The 19,761-nt window shown below is 44.1% G+C and overlaps 1 protein-coding gene across 3 annotated transcripts in view; it reads right to left on the bottom strand.

Moving 5' to 3' along the window:
- Positions 1–12,006, bottom strand: part of neo1a (neogenin 1a) — a 132,805-nt gene extending 120,799 nt beyond the window's left edge. For all 3 annotated transcript variants that reach the window (XM_034529508.1, XM_034529509.1, XM_034529510.1), the window contains exon 1: positions 11,733–12,006. In XM_034529508.1, the coding sequence (XP_034385399.1) occupies positions 11,733–11,823 (91 nt within the window). In that variant the 5' untranslated portion in view covers positions 11,824–12,006. The remainder of the gene's footprint in view (positions 1–11,732) is intronic.
- Between the last annotated feature and the right edge of the window lie 7,755 nt (positions 12,007–19,761).

Here is a 19,761-nt window from a genome sequence, read left to right as displayed (position 1 = left end):
GTACATTTTGAATGGCATGGTAAATCAGAGGAGACCCATGAGCGCAGGATGATAATGGAACAAAACAACCTTTTGAATGCGTGTAAAATGTCCCAAAAAAAAAAGGGAAACACAGCATCGTTATCCAGGCCCATCTTCAGGACCACCGGCTGCATTTGTCATGTTAAATATGAGAAAGGGTTAACACGGCTAACCTTCCACGGCATACACATGAACCGCAGGTATGTGTGCGACTAGCAGAAACACAGCCCATAAAATCCACACTCGGGCCCCCGTCTAGCACGCGAGGAATGTTCTCCGAGCGCTTCGCTATCAGCGTTGAGCCAAGAGGGGCTATCCTCGCCTCCCCCTTTGAAGTCTGTGTGGGAGACGGGCGGAATGGGGAGAGGGGGCAGCGACCGCGAGCCAGAGCCAAGAGGCTCGCTACCGCGAGGTCGGCCAATTTATTTCTCCGTAGAAATTAATTACCGACGTAGCCGGTGCGGGGGCTGAGCCGCGGTGGTCGCTAGGCGTCCCGTGCGCATCGCCCCCATGGGGAGCACTTGAACCCGTGACCCCCCCACCACCACTGCGGTCGCTTGGGGCCAGAAGGGGGTGCGTGACATGGCCCTGGCCCAGAGACACTGCCCCGCCAGGCTGGGAATGCAGTGGCACTGTGGGGGGATTGGGAGAGGGACAAAGAAGGGGAAGAGGGGCTCCACTGATTCAGGGCTCACTGGGTTAGAGAGCTTCATTATTAAGTCCCGTCACTCCGCAACAAAAAGCCCCCCCACGGGCCGGCCGGAGCTAATAAAACCACCGCCCTTTATAAACTCGAGACCACTTCTGACATCTTCTTTTGAGGAGAAATGAAAGTGTGCAACCCCGGCTTAATGAAAGTATTTGCGTCTTCCGGCTGAATGAACCGCGTTGCTTCACGCGAAACACGACAGGAAGTGCCAAAAGCCGACTTGAATTAAGCTGCTTTCACACCTGCTTAATTAGATAATGTTGGGTGAATTCTCATTTAGACTTGCTACACTTCACTACAATATGATACGGCATATGGCATAAACAGACTGTGCGTGCATGTGTGCATGCTTTGATTGAATTTGTTCAGCAGGTGTCCTGAGAGCTTGAATGATATCCTTATGCACTCAGGACTAATTTAGGCCCTCCAGGTAAATGAAGTATGATAGCAGAAATAGCATTTTTTTTGCTCTTTCCCAAACAGGTAATTTGAGCACTTTGGCTGTTTGTTGCAACAACAACAAAAAAAGATTATTGAAGAGCGTACTGTCCTTCACGAGAGAAACATACATATTCACGTTCTCAATGGCTCTACCTAATGGTTATCGCATAGCTCCGCTGCTGTCGTTCATGTCGAAAAGCTCATGTTTGAAGAGCAGCCGTGTCACATTTCATTGAGGAAATGGATACTTCTGCTGCATCCACGTGATCATTTAAACTGGCTAATGGTTAATTCACTCATCAAGCCAACGTCTGCATTTATTTAATCATCTGCATCCACACAATCTGATCATAACAACCGTGCGTCCACACTCGCCACCCGTCAACCCTCTCAAGGTCTCTGCCTTCCCCGACTACAATTAGTCAACAACAATTCAGAGAATCAATTAATCAATTTATAAAAAAAGAAGAAAAAAAATATACCGGTTGAAACAATTTGCGGTCATAAAATATTTAATATCTTTAGCCTTTCATTGGGTCTTGGACCAAACAATTAAATCAACCAATCCACAAAATTAGAATAGATAAAGCAATAAATAATTGCACTTGTTGCAGCCCACACTTCAAAAATCAGGCTGGGACCTAAAAAACCCAATTCCTGTGTGCCCAAACGGGGGGAATGAATGAACGGACAAGTTGTAGTCATTAATGTTCATCTCCCCGTGTTCTTGATGGGACACCTCATTAAGAATCTGTTGGCAGCAGCTGGCCTGCTATCCAGCCCCATTACTGCCCCCACCATGCCAAAACCCCTGCCGTTGGCCCACCCGCCCCATCCCCCACCCCGAACACGTCCCTCGTGTCTCGTATGACATCTGTGTCTCGAGGTCCTGTGAAGGAATGCTGCCTGCCCGATATCCCTCTGCAGGTGCTCTCTGCTGGCCGCCATGCATTCTGCAGCCACGCTGGTGCTGTGACTGAGTGACCTGTCACAGGCTGAGAGGTGGGGGAGGGTGGGGGGGGTGGTGTGAGTGGAGTCAGGGGGACAATGGTTAAGGAATCAGAGGGAATTCATGCAGCTGCTTTCCATCCGCTGTCTTTTTGTGTACACTTGCAGCTGGATACAAGAAAAAGGCATCCTCACCTCTAGAAGCGTCCTCCTCTTCCGGCTCCGTATCAGACAGGAGGAAGGTCGCGTCTGCATTTAGACGCCCAGATGCGGCTCTCGGGTTCTGTGCGGCCGAAACTCGGCCGTACCGCCGCGTGTAATGTTGGCACGGCGACCAAAAGAAGGTGAACGCAATTGGTGAACGTCATCATACGAAGAAGAGAAATGCTCCGAGACGTACCGTCACAATGTGACAATCGTGCAGTCTCCCTCTGCATCGTGTCGGCAAACCTGACTGGTTTCTCACCATCACAGCCAACCCTCGTGATTTATCAGACTCCATAAAACGGACGCTAGCAGAGATTACCATGTTCCACAAAAAGACCAGAATCCACTTTGCATGTCATTTAGCTGACATAGCTTATGTCAGCTAAATGTCAAAGCTTATCCAAAGCGACTTACAATAAGTGCATTCAACCACGAGTACAAACTCGGAACAAAACAAATACCATAAGTGGCATTCAAGTGCCACTGAAGGGAACCTCGATGTATTACGATAGTCCAAGGATTGGTGCACACAAATCACAAGCAAAGACCCATCCAGAAGCTTTCATTTCTGATATTGTAATAAAACAATTTAAAAAAAAGAAGCCCACACAATTTATCAACACTAAAAAAATAAAAAATAAATTATTCAACACCGCGCCGTACAGTAAATCAAATTTCAAGGAGCAATTAGCATTTTCTAAAGACGTGGAATATTTATATTAAAGAAGAGGAAAAAAAAGCCAGCACATTTTAAGTGAGTGCTGCTGAGGGACACATTCAAGGGCCAGGAAAGCAGAATCAAAAGAGGCGGCCAATTCCATTACATCATGGCAGCGTATAAAAAAAAGGGGGGGGGGGGGGCTTACAGCGGTAATTTCTCCATTTCTGCTGCCTCTCTTGACCTCCGTTGGTTTCAGATGAGCTCAAGAGATGAGGAGGGAAACTGGCTCCAATAACATGGTGAGAAGTCGCTGCAGTGAGCCACAAAGGAGCCTCTATCCAAGGCTGAACTTTTCATCGGCTAATAGTGGGAGAATTCTTTTCCAGGCGGAGGAGGGGGTGTCGGGGTCACCACAGGAGCAGGTGAGATCAACAGAAAACCTGGGAGGTTGACTGGAGAGGCTCCGAGAGGAAGTGGCTCACTTGTTGATGTATACGTGCCTGGGACAGAGCCTCCACTGGTCTTGACTCTAAACTGTTTAAACATTACTCAATCCTGAACGCTGCTGCTGAGACGGCCGTGGAAAAGTACGGCGTGGGACAAAAAAATAAATAAAAATAAAGAGAGAGGACGCCTTCTATTCTCGCTGAGGCCTAAAAAAAAAAAAAAACACACTACGCATACCGTGCTTGAAAAGTTAAAGTGGGTTCTATACATCCCCACTATGGAAACGGGACAGCTGCAGCTTTTGCCAAGAAAACAATGGAGAAAATACTGAAAACTTCAAAACAGCTCATTAAAAAAGGCACCATAATTAGAAATAGTGGGAGGAGTTGAGCACATGTCAATAACGTCCAATGGAAAACATCAGGTTTTGATTTATGCGAGTCTTATAAAAATCTTTTCCTGAGCACATATTTTTTTGACAACCACACCCCGGCCGAACTCTTAGAAATTCCCATCTGTGTAGAAAGTTATAATTTTGTATTTAGCTAAATAAAGATCTTTACAATGACATTTTTGCCTCTAATAATAAAAGTGTCGAGGTAATTAAATGCATGCTTTTTTTTTTTTTAATATGTGCTAACCGCATAATACTGAATCAATGACAGTTTGCTAAGTAGCTGCTATACAGAATAAACTCACGGCTCAATCATAATGGTCTAATTTCTTCTAAGTGAAAGTAGGTAAACACCTTTTTTTTTTCCTAAATGCTGGAAAGTGATTCCAAGTCGGGGGAACTCTCTGAACCTCGTTGATAAAACAGCTGTTCAACCCCAGATGGGTGGCATACGCCTATACAAACACCCACCCAAACACACACATCCCACCATGTCCAAAGCGGCCAAGAGCCACAGGCCGGGCACAAGATGATGGCAGCCAGCTCCACTGGGCCGCGCTCACAATCCCCTCTCTGTGACCGGCGGCCCCCTCGCCCTCCGCACATGAAAAGCCCCTTTGAGCCAACGCGGGCTGAGAGGCTCTGTGTGTTCGTGGGGGACGGATACTTTATGGAGTGTAAGATCTCTTCCGCATGCACACACACACACACACACACACACACTGAGGGAACCCAACGCCAATGATGTGACAAGGAAAACGTTTGAGGTCAGAAACAACTAAACAAAGTTCATTTTGGTGCATGATCTGAAGGCCATGGGATCCATAAAAATAAATTAAATTAAAAAAAGCAAGCCCAGGGAATACCGAGAGTCAAGTTGCACTGTGTATGATGTACAAGGATCCTTATATTGGAAGAAGGTTGCGTCGATCCTTGTTTGCGTGCATTATCTTTGTAGCACGAGCTACTCAACGACTGCACCGCGGAGAAGACTCACGTCAAGTCATCACACCCTGGACGTCCTCCAAGGAGACGGCGGAGGGGGAATTCTTGTCTGGAGAGCCGCGGGATGTTTGAACTGCAGCAGGTACAGTCGACGCAACCAAACGGAGGTTATTTAAAAATCAGTCTTCCGAGAAGAATTACACGCCTCTCTTCGTTTACGTCACGGGAAGCTGGGCTGCCAGGAATGAAACCAGCAGTCTGATAATTACAGAAAATATACACCGCACTGATTATATTAGAAGTTCTTGAGGGTAAAGAGTTGCAAAAATCAATGCGTTATGGGATAATATAAGGTCAACCATCCATTTGTTTTGTTTAGACTAATTATATAAAGCCTGAGCTGCACATGCGTCCATCTAAAGTGCTCCTGCTTGAGTTATTACACTTAAAGTGTTAAATGATTTTCCACTTTACGCTTCCTTCTCTGAACAATCTGAAAAAGACAGTAGTTTGTCATTCTTACAGGTTTATGGAACCGTTATGAGATGCCATTGGGAGATAATGCCCTCGGGAGATAATCTCTTTGTCGATACGTAAACATCCCACATCATCTTTCACGCTGACGTCAACAAAAACATGCTTTATGTCTGCGCTGGAATGTCAAGATTTGATTTTAAAAAGGATTTCAACTAGAGCAACAACTCTAACTTTGATGAAAAGAAAGAGAAAAAAACACAAAACAAAAACCAGCCTCGTCCTTCAAGTGGTTAGAAATCACTGAAAAGTCAGTGATTTAAAAGCAAAAAGGTTCTTTTGTTTTCTTTAAAAAGGCTCAATTGTATTCTAATGGGAAAAGTCTGTAATATGCCCCCCCGCCCCCTCAATGGCTGTAAAAGCAGTTCAGTGTATCACAGAGCCTTGCACTCATTAGTCTGGGCTCATCTGACAAGCACAGCTTGCACGTGTCATAATCCGGTGCAGCTGCCGCTACCGACACCGCGACAGGAGCTCGGCAGAACCAAAATAGCAAAAGTTTGGAGGAAATTTTTTACACGGCAGAATGAAGTCCTCTCGCCGTCCCGCTCCCCTTGCGCAACGATCTCTTTGGAAACAACGCCAACGGAGCCCATCGCCTTCGAGGCTTTGCTTGAAATGCTTAGTGCAGTGCACTACTTCAATCCAACATCAATACCGCCCGTCATGCTGCAGTTGGAACGGGACGCGCTGCAGTTTGTCCGTATGCAGTGAGAGACGGGACGCCGCCGCGCTGTCCCGGAGAACACGGCCGGCTGCGTGTTGCAGAACATGAATATCCCAGCGTGGCGCTGGAAGACTACTCGTACAACCTTCACCGACGAGTCTTTCTGGGCCACACTGAAGCTTCAGTAAACAGTGGCGCTCTAGTATTTGCATGTCATAATGGTACGTTATTTTTTTATTTCTTTTTTTGGGTTCGACATAACCCTCCATGTGCAACGGCGAGCCCGCTGCAATGTGAGACGACGCAGAGCCGAAGGAATGTGTGCAGAGATGTTTTAGTGGGGAAGTGAGCGTTTGATAAGATTATTATCTAACCCCAATCAGATGCTTTTAAAAGATTTTTTTAAAAAGATGTCCAAGACAAAGTCTCATTGAAATTCTGGCTCAAAATCAAAAACCGTGCCCCAACACAACGGTGCGTTTGTGTACCTGCGGAGCCCGTCAGGTCGCCTTATTAAATGAATAAAAATAAAAAGAAGCAAACTAGACTCCTGCTGACATGTAGACAGGAGTTCGGCGTCTTCTTTGTATGCTTTGCTCGCACTGCTGCTAATGTGCGTCAGCTCCATGGAAACTGAAAAGACCCCGCTCCCTCAGTGGTCATTAAGCCAGAGCATCATTAAATCACAGCGGAACAGGGCAGCCTGAACAGCAGGAAAGAAATAGAGAACCCGAAAGGATCCGTGAGGCAAACATGACTGCAGCCATGTCTCCAGTAAAAGAAAATACAAAAAGATAACACTATTGTTGAAGTAGCGTCCCTCAGGTTCCCGTAAAGCCTCGGAGGACTCATCGCAGCGTGGACAGCTTTATACTCAGCAATATTTAACTTCGTTTTTTTTTTTTTTTTTTCAAACTCCCTGCAAAAATATATATATATATATATATAGATTTTTTTTTGGAACATGAAAGGGCCAGCAGACACAAGGAAGACGCATCGCAGCCGGACTGGAAAGGTGCTGCTGCGTCTGTCACAGCAGGGACACCTCCGAGGCTCAAAGAAGTTCGGATCATAAGGAGGAGCGCACTTGATGCGAGACGATTTCTGTGAACCGACCAATCATAAAACACCAAATAGGCCGGCTTTCAAAGTACAGAGGAAAGAAACGGATGTCTCAGGACAACACCCGTACCCCATTTGCAACACGTTCAATCAAAAGTTTTTTTGTTTTTTTTCCTGCATCCAGGGAGCAGAGTTCTCCCAGGAAATTGATTAGAGGAAGTTGTAAGTGTTTTTTTTTTTTTTATAAATAAATATAAAAAGCCTTTATCCTCTGCCAGCACAGACACAATGTCCTGGTAGAATTGATAGATTTGGTGGACCAGGAGCTGCTGCTGTGGAGGAGGAACTTTACCGGTAAACTAGCATTGCTGGTGAACCGAGGAATTTGTTTCCAGCATTCCCAAATAGTTTTCTGTGCGCTTTACGTCGATGTCGGCACATTCAGCACACGCCACCTGTCGTACCGCAACCCCAGAGAGCGTAAAACATAGAGGAACGTGTATCTGACATGCATACATACATACCTGTGAGGCTGTGCAATACCGTTGAACTCAAAGTATTCGCAATATTCAGATATATTTCCCTATATCCGAATGCATTGGACATTTTTTGCTAAATCAAAAAACAGATTTTCAGTACAAGGAACATAAAGAAAATATCCGTAACTGAATGTGGGTGAAATGTCACAGAGGCCTCAGAAAGTCTTTCAAGACCACAGAACGGGTCCCAGAACCAGCAGCTGGTAGAACGGCTTCGTTGGAGAGACAGGAAGAGCAGACTTCAATCATAATTCTTTGCACAGAAAGGCATTTTCTTCTTCTTCTTTGGTGGAAGGCAGCAGAAGCCACAGAATTGTCCGTGATCCTCTCTGGGTTTTAGACCATGACCCCTTGGCTTCTCAACTCAAAAACAGCACTTCCCTACACTATCGCAAGCAAGCAGCCAGCCCATGTCTTGAAATACACAGGGGGGGGGGCGACAATGCTAGTAAGAGAAGCCGTTTTAAACCCACGTGCACAACGGCAATCAATAAACACACAGAGAAATACTGGATTAAAATGTATGGAGTGTGAAGAGAGAGAATTCATGTTGATTCAATCTGGTGTACGGGCGTTGCACCTCCAGACAAGCAGCTGCTGCGTGATGGTTTGAGACGTTGAGGACTGGGATCAAACCTCGTGCACAACATACGCAAATCATGCTTACACATAATCCCCCAATTCCTGAAGTTTCTCAGGCAAAAACTCATTTAGATTTACATTTTTAAACACACGATAATTTACCTTGTGTAACTCAAATGGGACATCCGTGCATCACTATTAGCAGCTAGCTCCGTTGTTAGCATCCGCTACGAGATTTTCAAAGTACCATTGCGATCTCTGAAAAATATCACGGTGTCATAGTATACAGTATCTCACTTATCATGATTACTAGTATTTGGTAAGACACAGTGATCCGGAGAGGCTTAAAGACAGAAGATGGAATATCACAGAAGCTAGTGAGTCAACATGTTAGCAGGAAGAGCCTCGAGTCATGAGCCCTGATCCTCCCCCCAAAACCTACGGTAGTGTAGAAAAACTCGCACGGTCACGCTTTCAACATGTTGGCATCGACTTGGTACCCGATTATCATTTCATACAGATTTAAATAACAGCAATATACGAGCAAATCAACCAAATGGAGCGCCCTGTTAGATGAAACGACAGCCAACTGTCCCCATTGTTTCCACACAATAGTCAAAACAAAAAAGCGGATGATTACACAGATTACACAGATCACACACACACACACACACACACACACACACACACATCAAAAAGATGCATCAAACAGATGCGATGACATCCATTTCAGAGGATATTGATCTACCTGTCCGCCTGCCAATTAATGCTGCGACAGCCAGGGCGAATTATTTCAATAATCGCCGCCACTTTCACCTCCACAGACGAGTTGTTACTCTTCAACCGTGATTCCCAAAGTGCTGACGACAGCACGCCAGACCAGTAGCTTCTGATTTGAGGGGGGGGGATTCAGATGAGTCACACACACACACACACACTTGGCCCAGTGTCCAATTATCAGTCTCTCGTGGATGGAGGTCATTAGGACTTTATGGGTGACTGGAACCCATAAATAAATCAGCACAACAGCATACGCTACGGTGGCAGAGACGACAGGTGACTCTGCACCACACCCCCTCTCGACTCGGCACGAGACTATGTGGACGGGTGGTAAAGGCGCATCTATTTCGAGCCGGAGAGGAAGTTGTAAAGATATATGTGCACAAATGGCGCTTTCAGTTGCCTCTGAAATGAAGGCGGTGATTGGAATATTTTGGAAATTCAGGATGAATGAGATCCAACTTTAAATCCTTCCGAATTCTTTCAAACTGGGATTTAGGACCACCGGGCGGGCAAAAAAATAAAAAATAAAAAAAAGGTGGTAAATGATGTTCTTAGCAGCAGACCTTAAATGCGCCAAAGAAAACAACAGTTGTTTATTAAGTCTCACACCGGAGGTGGTCTGCGAGGATAACACCCCGGTTAGAGGTCCGTCGGAGCAAAGAGGGTTGAAATGTTTACACATTGCAGCAAGTTATTTGCATTGTCCGCTGGGAGACAATCGGCCCACTATTCCCTCCCAGCAGGATTACAGAGATAAGATATAGAGCCTAAATGGATTTTATGCTCCTCTATCTGGGACTTATCTGCAAAAGCTAATCTTCTTCTTTTTTTTTTTTCATTAAATAGTTAACTTGAAAAAGCTACAGAGGAGGAAGTGGTACAAATCGAAGGAGTTCGGCTGAAGTTTAACAGGTTATTTTAAATTAAAAACACACAAAAAAGTGAGACCGTCTATTATACATTGCCCCCCCAAAACCAAGTGAGACTGAAACTTTTAGGGCTGCAACGATGCCAACTTGGAGAGAGAGAGAGTGAGAGCGAGAGATAGGCTCTGGCCACAGCCAATGTGTTTTGAATAAACAGATATTTTCAGAGAAGGGGACCCCACAATTAGTAATTTGAGAATCTCTCTGCGTGTGGGTCCCAGTCCAATTCTCTGGAATCAATCAAAGCTCCCAAAGGAACTCCCTGGTCCCCTTAATCTCCTGGTTTTATTACTTTCCAGACAGTCGGCCTGTTTCACCCTACCCCCATCTTTCCCTTTTGTACTGATCTCCAGCAAAGCCAAGGAGGGGCTTTTTTTTCCTCCTCTCCCTCTCTATCTATCTTCCCTTCCACCACTGCAGAGCGCTTTTCATGCAGGAGAGGGTCTTTCATCAGGCTCCACACACACACACACACACACACACACACACACACACACGAGAGCCCAACAGCTAGCACAGGCCTGTCACTCCAGGGCCCGTCTTCTATGCACATTCATTCCATTTCAAATAAACAACAATGTTTCAAAGGCACATGGACTGCCTTTTTGTATTTATTTTTTAAAACACACACACACACGCACGCGCACGCACGCACGCACGCACGCACACACGATGAGGGGGACTGGGCTATGTTGCGCAAGAGTAGTTATATTTACAATGTTCCAGACCACATGCTGTTGTGTTTGATAGCATCCAACAGCCCAAAATTATAAAGATGTGACTGTCACGATGGGGTTTGTGATTATGTGACTGCTGGAGAGACATGTGTATCCCCTGGCTTTCCAATTAATCTCCGGCACCCATTGCTTTTTGTGAGTTATGCTAAAAAAAAAAAGAAAATTGAATAAATACCTCCAATTTGAAGAAATCCCACTTAATATCAGTGAAATATCCTCCTCGTCACACAATGCCACCAGTTGGAATAAGAGCGACTGCAGTTTCCCCCTCACTTCAAAACAATTACCAGAAGCAAATGAATTGGGGGGGGGGGGGGGGGGGGGGGGTCTGTTTATCCATCAGCTAAGCATGTATTGACGCCCGGGTAATGAGATGTCTGCTGGACTGATGACGCTGGCGTATTATTACCCACAGTGGGCACTGATGACTCTGTATTTTTTTTTTATTAAATGCAAGTTCCTGCCACTATCCTTAGCATTGCACATGACCACCACAGAGCTGGTCCCAACACAGGTAGATGGATGGTCTCAATTCGAAAAATATATATATATATATGCGCAGGACCCCAAAAGACAAAAATGTGTGAAACTACTAATTGCACGGCGCATGTCTACGAATTATCTGAAAGAGACACCTATCAGCATTCTGCCTCAATGAGCCTCCATGCAGACAAAAGGACCGGGGGGGGGGGGGGGGGGGCTTTACTGGCTGCTCCAGGAGTAAATAGCGGCTCTGTACTTTTAAAGTTGAGTAAATGGTGGAGGAGCAGCTCACCCGAACGCAGCACAATTAGCTCCCTAGCTCCATGTCGGACCTCCAGAGCCAACAGCTTGCATTCCCCGTGTGTGTGTGTGTGTCTGTGTGTCTGTGTGTGTGTGTGTGTGTGTGTGTGTGTGTGTGTGTGTGTGTGTGTGTGTGTGTGTGTGTGTGTGTGTGTGTGTGTGTGTGTGTGTGTGTGTGTGTGTGTGTGTGTGTGTGTGTGTGTGTGCCCTTTCTATTTTTTCTTCTTCCTCTCTTTTTTTTTTTTTTTTTTAATAATAACTCGTGATACAATGTCAGTGTCTTCGCGGCGCAGAGAAGCAGACAAATGGCAGAACAAGAGGCGTTTAGAGGGTCGGATGTTGTTACCTTTGTCGACATGCTTTGCCGCGGCGGTCTCCGTGTAGAGAAAGGTGAGACAGAGGAGGGAGAGGAGCGGCAGAGCTCCCCGCTCGGCCATCACTTTTCACAAATGAATCGTTGCAGGCTTTCAGGAACCCCGGAGTAGCTTCACCACCCAAAAATATATATATATACACACAACAAAAAAGGAGAAGAAAATCCTTAAAATCCCCGGCCACCTCCTGCAAAATGCACAAGCGGAGAGAGAGAGAGAGAGAGAGAGAGAGAGAGGAGAAGAAAAAGGAAGAAGAAAAAAAAAAAAAAAAAGTTCAAAGTCCTAAAATGTGCAGAAACATCCGCAGCCAGGTACTTTTCAAACCGGCCGGGTGGAACATGTATCTGTGGGGAGAGAGAGCCGCGGGTTAGAGAGACGGTGTTCTCAACTTGGTCGAGGCAGAGAGGTCGAAGAGAGAGAGAGAGAAAAATAAGAAGAAAAAAACCCTCACTGAAATCAATCCATTGCCACGGAGGCGCCGCGCAAAGGACGAACAGATTGTTGCGGGCGACTGAACGCACCAAACGCTGCTCGACTTAACTCCTCCGGTGTGCGTCAAAGCGCGGAAAACAATATCTATAAAAAAAAAAAAATTGTAAAAAAAAAAAAAGGAGGAGGGGAGCTCAGTCGAGAGAGAGAGAGAGAGAGAGAGAGAGCGAGAGAGGAGGAGAAAAAAAAGATAAGAACCCGACCCAGAAGGAGAAATCTCCGCCGCGGCCAGCTCTCTGCTCGCTCACCACGGACGGGGACGTAAGAGGAGCAGCGTGTTGAGAAGAGGCTGGCTCTTTCACCGGCTCCCCGGAAAACAGGGCGTGGAGTCGGGCGGAAGTTTGGGATTCCTGGCGGCGGCGGCAGCGAAGATATGGTGTGGGATCGGGAATCCGCGAGGAAGAGGCGAAGCTTTTCCTCACACACGGAGAGCGCAGGTGTGCTCCAATTATTATTATGGATTTTTTTTTTACTGCATTATCAACAAGTTCACATTAACTCGAGGTCCACAAAAAAAACACACCTGTTGTATTTCCTGTCTAATCAAAGGCTCAACTTCTCGATATGTTTTTACATTAATAGAGTTAATGAGGTCGTTAATTAGCGGACACACCCAACGAGAACAACTAGTCTGACGTCATGTCTTTTAAAAAAAAAAAAATCTATTGTCTATTGTTTTTTTGTTATATATGTTTTATATGTTGACTCACTGAGTGTGTTCAACATCATCATTTATTTCCGTTTATTAAAACGTTTGCACCGGTGGTTAAAAGTAAAGTTAGCTGCTATTAACCTAAAAAAAAATTAAAAAACTTTTACAGATTCTCGAAACACTTTGAAAGTCAACTGGAACGACAACTATTCAGACTTTTCATAATAAATAAGATTTACGCTCAAACTTTTCTTAAACCGAGCAAAGATGGCCGCCAGAAGTGGCATATCTCCTTATGAGGATGATGCCATAAGTTAGAAATGTACAACATCTAAGACAGTGCTAATATAAATAAATTGACATAATAATAAAACCACATTTTGAAGAGCACCATAAGACAAGTGTACGTGTACATTCTTTGTCTTGTTGAAGTAAAACAAAATAATTAAAAATTAAAATGAAAAAAAAAGGTACAGCTTTTGGCTTTTAGCGAGCCTAATTATCTTTGAGGACTAAATGATGCAGTTAAAAACAAAAAAAACATTGTCAAGTGTAAAAGTTATAATTATGTGACTGGTGCTTAACTTTTTTGGCTATCTGCCCAGCAAAACAGCAGCAAATTGATCTGTGAAGAAATACTGCAAGGTGTGTCCGTCAACGTCTGCTTCAGGTTATTGATAACAATTTGACGAGCTAATGCCAAAGTATTACTTCTGTAGATGGTCAGACGATGCGTAATACGGTTTACATTCTTGACACGGTTGCCTGGAAACCATAGGCCTTTTCATTTTAGACAAAACTCAAGTCTGTCCTATTTCTACGTTAAAGTCGTAATGAATCAGATGCTGACTCAAAATGTTCTCTCAATATATGTGCGCTGAATAAACTATATACTTCACCCCTGAACTGTTTTTTGTTGTTGTTGTTGTTGTTGTTTTTTACATCGTTTTAATGCCGCATCGTGCATGTTGTAAAACAAAGCCGTAAAAGTTGATGACAGACTATCTTTTCGCGAATAAAAATGTGGATAAACAGAATTTAGGTGGCTTTACCCTCCACCGCAATCGAGTCATGTTCCTCAAGGGGACATCGGCTGAGAAGCAGTAAAACATGATCTTAATTCATGCCACAAGAGTCCTGTATATCCAGTAGTTCGTGAGTTTGGTGGCAGTGAATCTGGTGAGCCGCAGTCTCTTAAAGCCTAATCCCGTGATTCATAGCAGAGCAAGCAGTGATCCACCATGCCCACTGCAGCTGTCCCCATAAGTAGTTTATACACAGCCCAAAATAATGGCCAAATTTGTTCCCCGTTTATAATTGCACTCGGAGAAACCCGAGCGCCACGCGCAGAGGTCAACATCTGTATCTTGACTTTTAAAAAAAGATGATGTCACATGGTGGCTGGAAATCAAAAGATAGGATTAAGTCCCTTAAGTTTCAGATCTAGTTGCTTAAAATAATCCTGTGTGTTTATAGGACACGGGATGAAGGACGGGATGAATTAAATATCCCCGTTTCTTATGGATACCAAGGTGAAAAAGACATTTGCATCACAAATTAATTTTATTTTTTTAAGCAGGCTCTGTATTTTGTTGTTTTAGGCTACAACACCTTCTTTGTAGCTAAAAGGAGCAGAATTATAACGGCAAAGAAAACAGGTGCTTGTATTCCTCCTTCAGTGTGTGACGAGGCTTTGGGGAGAAGGTGGAGAAGGGTGGCCTGTTGGGAAAAGGAGTGATATCCCAACACTTGCTGTATCACCCAATAAAACACTCAGACCCCGTGGAACAGCTCCCCCCACTGGTTTGAGTAATGCATGGCATATTAATCATCAGCCTTTCCCCCCATGGGCACCACAGAGCTCTTGTTTTGTTGGGCGTCTCTGTTCGCGGCCCTGGACCGGTTCTCATTTCAACTGTCAAACATTTTCTCTGTGAAACTAATGACACGTTATTTTCGGCTTCACTGATTGCATGGTGTGCCTCAGGGCTCACCTCTTGGGCCGGCCATTTTTTCTTTATATCCCTTTGTCATCAGGTCTTTTCATTTATGTTACAAACACAGTCGCCTCCCTTTTTTGGAAAAAAAACTACATCTTTTCAGTGAATTGTGATTATTTGAGCTCTTTAAGTTGTCTGAGGAAAATCCTTTAATAATAACCCAGTTCATACGATCTCGGTATCCTCGTTATGGGCCCTGAACACATCTCAAGGAAACTAGGACACACAGCACTGCAGAGGAGAAAGCGCACGTGATTTAATGCGTCTGTAAATACTGTTGTGCTTCCAAGTGGGCAGTAGGGGGCAGATTAATGAGTGGGAGAGAATGGACAATAAATCTGGTGCTTTTAAGCAAATTAGCATTAATGGAAGTGAGAAACCTTTTCTGGATCCACAGGTTAAACACTGAGCAACACACCACACAACTGGGTGCACATGTGGGAATATTTAGCGGTCATTTATTCACGATGACACACTAATAATAGTCCTGCAAAAAACAGCAGAATTGAATATGAATTTTGAGGAGCTGGTCCGATTGGGCCAAATGTCTTATTATGCACCGATAAGTTAATAATCAAGACGTATTATATGATACGTGATATCTGTTTTGGTTTTTCTACCCTGGTTGCCAATGATTTAAAGAATCGAGGCCGATATAAAAATGTGCTTTCCATACAAATTATTCAGATTTACACATCAAGGATATGTCTGGGTTGTCTCCTGAAATTCATCATGAAAAAAAATCATTTTTTTGTGGCAAAGGTTACCGAGTGATTCATAATGTAAAGACTAACCAATAATGTGTTATACCTTTTGTCTCACCAAATCATTGTTACTAAATATATCTGCAGATTTCTTTAACCAAATAGTAGTAATGTGGCTGACATTTCTTGCTGCAAATGTTGCAAATGTTGTTACACTGCAAGATTGCACATGGAGAAGAGTCTCTCTGCGATACATGTTGCATAAATGTATGACATCCAGCTAATGGCACATTTTGAAAACACACAGTAAAGACTGGCTGACAGATGGTCATGGTTTTTATTTTTTGGTTGCTTGTGGCTGGGTTTACACGACCCTCCATTATAACGTAATGGCCACCATTTGTCCCCGTACAAGACACATCCCCTAGTCCGCAGAAACGAAATCACAACATGTATTCCAACACTACATGAAACCCAACCGCAACGTTTTACAATATGCTCTGCTCTTTATAATGAAGCAGTATATTCCACAGCAGACCTGCCTGTTGAAGTCAATTCACATCCACGGGCCAATTATATTATGTGCATGCACACAGCTGGGCTCAAACTGGCTTCTAATTCTTTAACAGTGTTTTTAAAAAAAAAATTTTATTCCCACGGCCCGTTGCTCTGAGTTCTGAGAACATATTTCTGGCAGATTAAAGAACAAGGTCATATCAAATCTCAAATCTCCAACATTAAAGCGATATTTCACATCGTGAATCAAGTAATGGCGACTGCACGGTCGAGGAAAAGGCCATTAGATTAGTGCGCGCAGAGGACGGTGGATTAACTTGCACTTGAAGCAGCTGTTTAGGGTAATGTTTCAAACGTTTTTTAAATATTTTGAACTCTTTTCTATTAAAAGCAGCAACCATATGTACGGTACGACACATTCAGGCATCATTAAGCTGCATGGATGTGTGTATTTTTCAAAGGACTGCTGCTGCCATTAGTTTAGTGTGTGTGTGTGTGTGTGTGTGTGTGTGTGTGGAGGGGGGGGGGGGGGGGCACAGCTAAAGGGAAATCTACACATACATACATCTATTATCACTTTTATATGTAATTCAGAATCAGATGCCATATTATTTCATCATAAACAGACCCCTCTTTAATATCGCCATTAACAATATCCCCAAAAAAATCACAAAATTAGCTATTCAGTTCAAATGATTGGTGTGGATTACCAATACTGGCATTGAGTTGAATGTGATCCCATCATGATCCTGATCCGGATCTTATTTAGATCCAGATTAAGAGGCACAAGGTTCAACTGGTAGCAGAGCCGGATGAACAGTCCTCTGCGTGGCTTTTGGTGCCTCCTGAGGATTATTCATACTCTGAATGAAATATTACCTTGTGCACGCAACACAAAAGTGCTAAATCACAATGCAAATGAATTACCGGACCAATAATTGTAATAAATAGCACACAAATGGTCAACTCATGGTGGTGGCTATGGGGACTACATGTGTGTGTGTGTTGTCTGTGTCTGTGTCTATGTATTTAAATGCATTAAATCATATTAGCACCAAGAAAAAGGATGACATTTCAATCCTGAGACAGCGGTGATATTTCGTCTTATCTTACACATTTGACCGATACGCATGGGTATGTGTGTGTGTGTGTGTGCGTGTGTGTGTGTGTGAGTGTGTGTGTGTGGCGGTTATTTGCCCACGGAGACAAACAGCTGCTATGTACCTGGCCCAAACCCCGGGCTGAATATGGCAGCAGCACAGGGCCTCACAGAGCGCTCTCACCTGCCACTGCACAGCACACACCTTGCTCCAGCAGGAAGCAGCGTACACACACACACACACACACACACACACCCTCTTCACCCCCCATCATACATGTGCTTGCCTGGGCACATTTTCAGAGCTTGGCACAGCTCAGCTCACACATGTCAGCACTTTCTTTCGCCCTCGTCTTCACTCTTTTCCTGGACGCCGGTCATCATCGTCCTGGTTACCTCTCGGTGGGCTGCTGGGAGTCATGGCGAGGACGAGGATGGAGCGCGGGCAGAGGAGCAGATTCGTGAACACGTAAACCGGGGATCTACGAGAGTCTGAGCTCGTATTAGTTCAGGTAATGGTGTGGATTTTGGGAGATTACTTACAAATCCAAGATACTGACCACAGTGTGGAGGTTTGCTCTCAAAGGAGTCAGATATATAATGTCAAATGATCTCAAATATTGAACTCTATGAATTGAGTGAATCCGGAGATGGTATCATGTTGATCAACACAGTTCTGCTGTCTGCGTAACATGTTTTTTTATCCTCTCTTGACCTTAACCCAGATTCTTCAAAGATCCAAAGATTCAGTCGTCACATACACAATGTGTGGAGCGAAAACTGTGGACGTTTTTAAAAAGGAATAAAAAAAGAACAACATGCAAACGAAACAACAAAGGAATGAATAAAAGATGAAATAAGAGAGATAAAAGTCAAACAAAGACCAAAGACCAAAGACCAAAAAAGCAACAAGTATGCATGATGCGTTAACAGAATCTAAGTCGGTAATAAAAAAAAGGGAATATGGAACATGGGAAATCAAATATTGATCAAAAATGAGACGTGGAGATGTGGGCCGGAATGTGAATACGGATATTGTAAATGATGAAATATGAGAAATGGAGATTAAATCTTTACAGATTTAGTTGTATCATTCCGACCAGGGATGTTTTAATACAAATAGTTTGCAGGCGCCGGCCAGCGAGCGTGCAAACAAAATGTCGTTCGTAGAGTCAAAATGTCGTCGATATAATTACATAAAATAACAGAATTGGAAACAAGAAGGCAGAGTGAGTGAGTGGTAAAAAAAAAATAAAAATGCACGATTTGAAATGAGTTCACCAATGTGGGAGAGGAACAAATAAGGTACACATAAACACTCGGGTAACTTAATCACAAGTGTTAACAAAGGAGGGTCATACTAAGTTAAGTGCAGCTCTGTTCGAGATCTGGCAGTCATCACGAGCTCCAAAAGGGGCAAAAAAAAAAAATGTATCCCTGTTGGCCAATCTGCAGGTGCATCTGTGGGGAAAAAAAGAGGCAAAAAATGATTTCATGTGTCAAGAGGGAAAGTCAGTCGGCTTTCACGAGGGTCTATTTTACCCACAAACGCAAAAGACACAAGAGCTACATTCATCATGCAGCATGTTGTATAAAACTCTCTCGCGTTGCAAAGGTCCAACATACCTGAGTGCGTGCGTGTCTACAAGCACATCCAACCCTTTGAATAAACCCATCAATTACCTTCAATTACTCTTTTTTTTTTTTCCTCCCGTGCTTTCTTTTGTGATGTTCCTTTCTCCCATTAGTTGGTTGAGTCTGCTTTTAAAAAGAGGATTTGTAAAGCAAGAAAAAGAAGAAAAAAAAGCACGTGTCGGCATTTGTTTTCTGGGCTTTTTTGTCTCTTCGTCGCTCTTCTTCTTCTTTTTTAAAGGTTAGTCTTCGACAATAGCGAACAGGTGTGCTTGAAATGTCAATGGTTTCTAATGAAAGGAATAGAAATTCAAATCAGCAGTCGTCATTACGCCCAACGGCTCTCTTGGTGGGGATCCGTCTCCTCACTTGCTGCAGTTCACGTGAGTGATTTTACCCCCCCCCCCCCCCCCCCCCCCCTAAACGTGGACAGTCCAAATGTACATTTGTAAAAGGCATTTACAGGGAGATATTAGGCTGAAGGAAGGCGTAATTTGTCAAAACGTGGCATTTTCAAACAAAATTCCACGGTGGAAGATAACGCGGTCTCGAAAGCTCCCCCCCCCCCCCCCCGTCCATCTTCCCCCCCCCCCCTCCGTCACGTGAAGGCAGAGCCTCCCTTTAACGTCCCTGGCAGGATCCGGCTGCCTGGAGACGCGAAACTACCAAAACCCCGAGCGGCGTAAACATGGGCTTCAAACCGAATACTCGATGCTTGGAGTTATCGCCGTTGAAATGTGTTTAAACCGGGCAAACTTGAATTTGTTCTGCTTTTTTTTTTTTCCTCTCCCCCTCGGTATTTACGAGTAAATATTTAGAGAGTTCCTGGGGAACCCTGTGGATATATACGTTCGACATTTTAAATATGCCGCAGTAATTGTGAGGAGTGAAGTGTGTAATACATGATGA

This window comes from Cyclopterus lumpus, chromosome 3 (genome assembly GCF_009769545.1).
Source record: "Cyclopterus lumpus isolate fCycLum1 chromosome 3, fCycLum1.pri, whole genome shotgun sequence".
NCBI lineage: Eukaryota > Metazoa > Chordata > Actinopteri > Perciformes > Cyclopteridae > Cyclopterus > Cyclopterus lumpus.
This window is presented reverse-complemented; position numbering and strand designations above follow the sequence as displayed.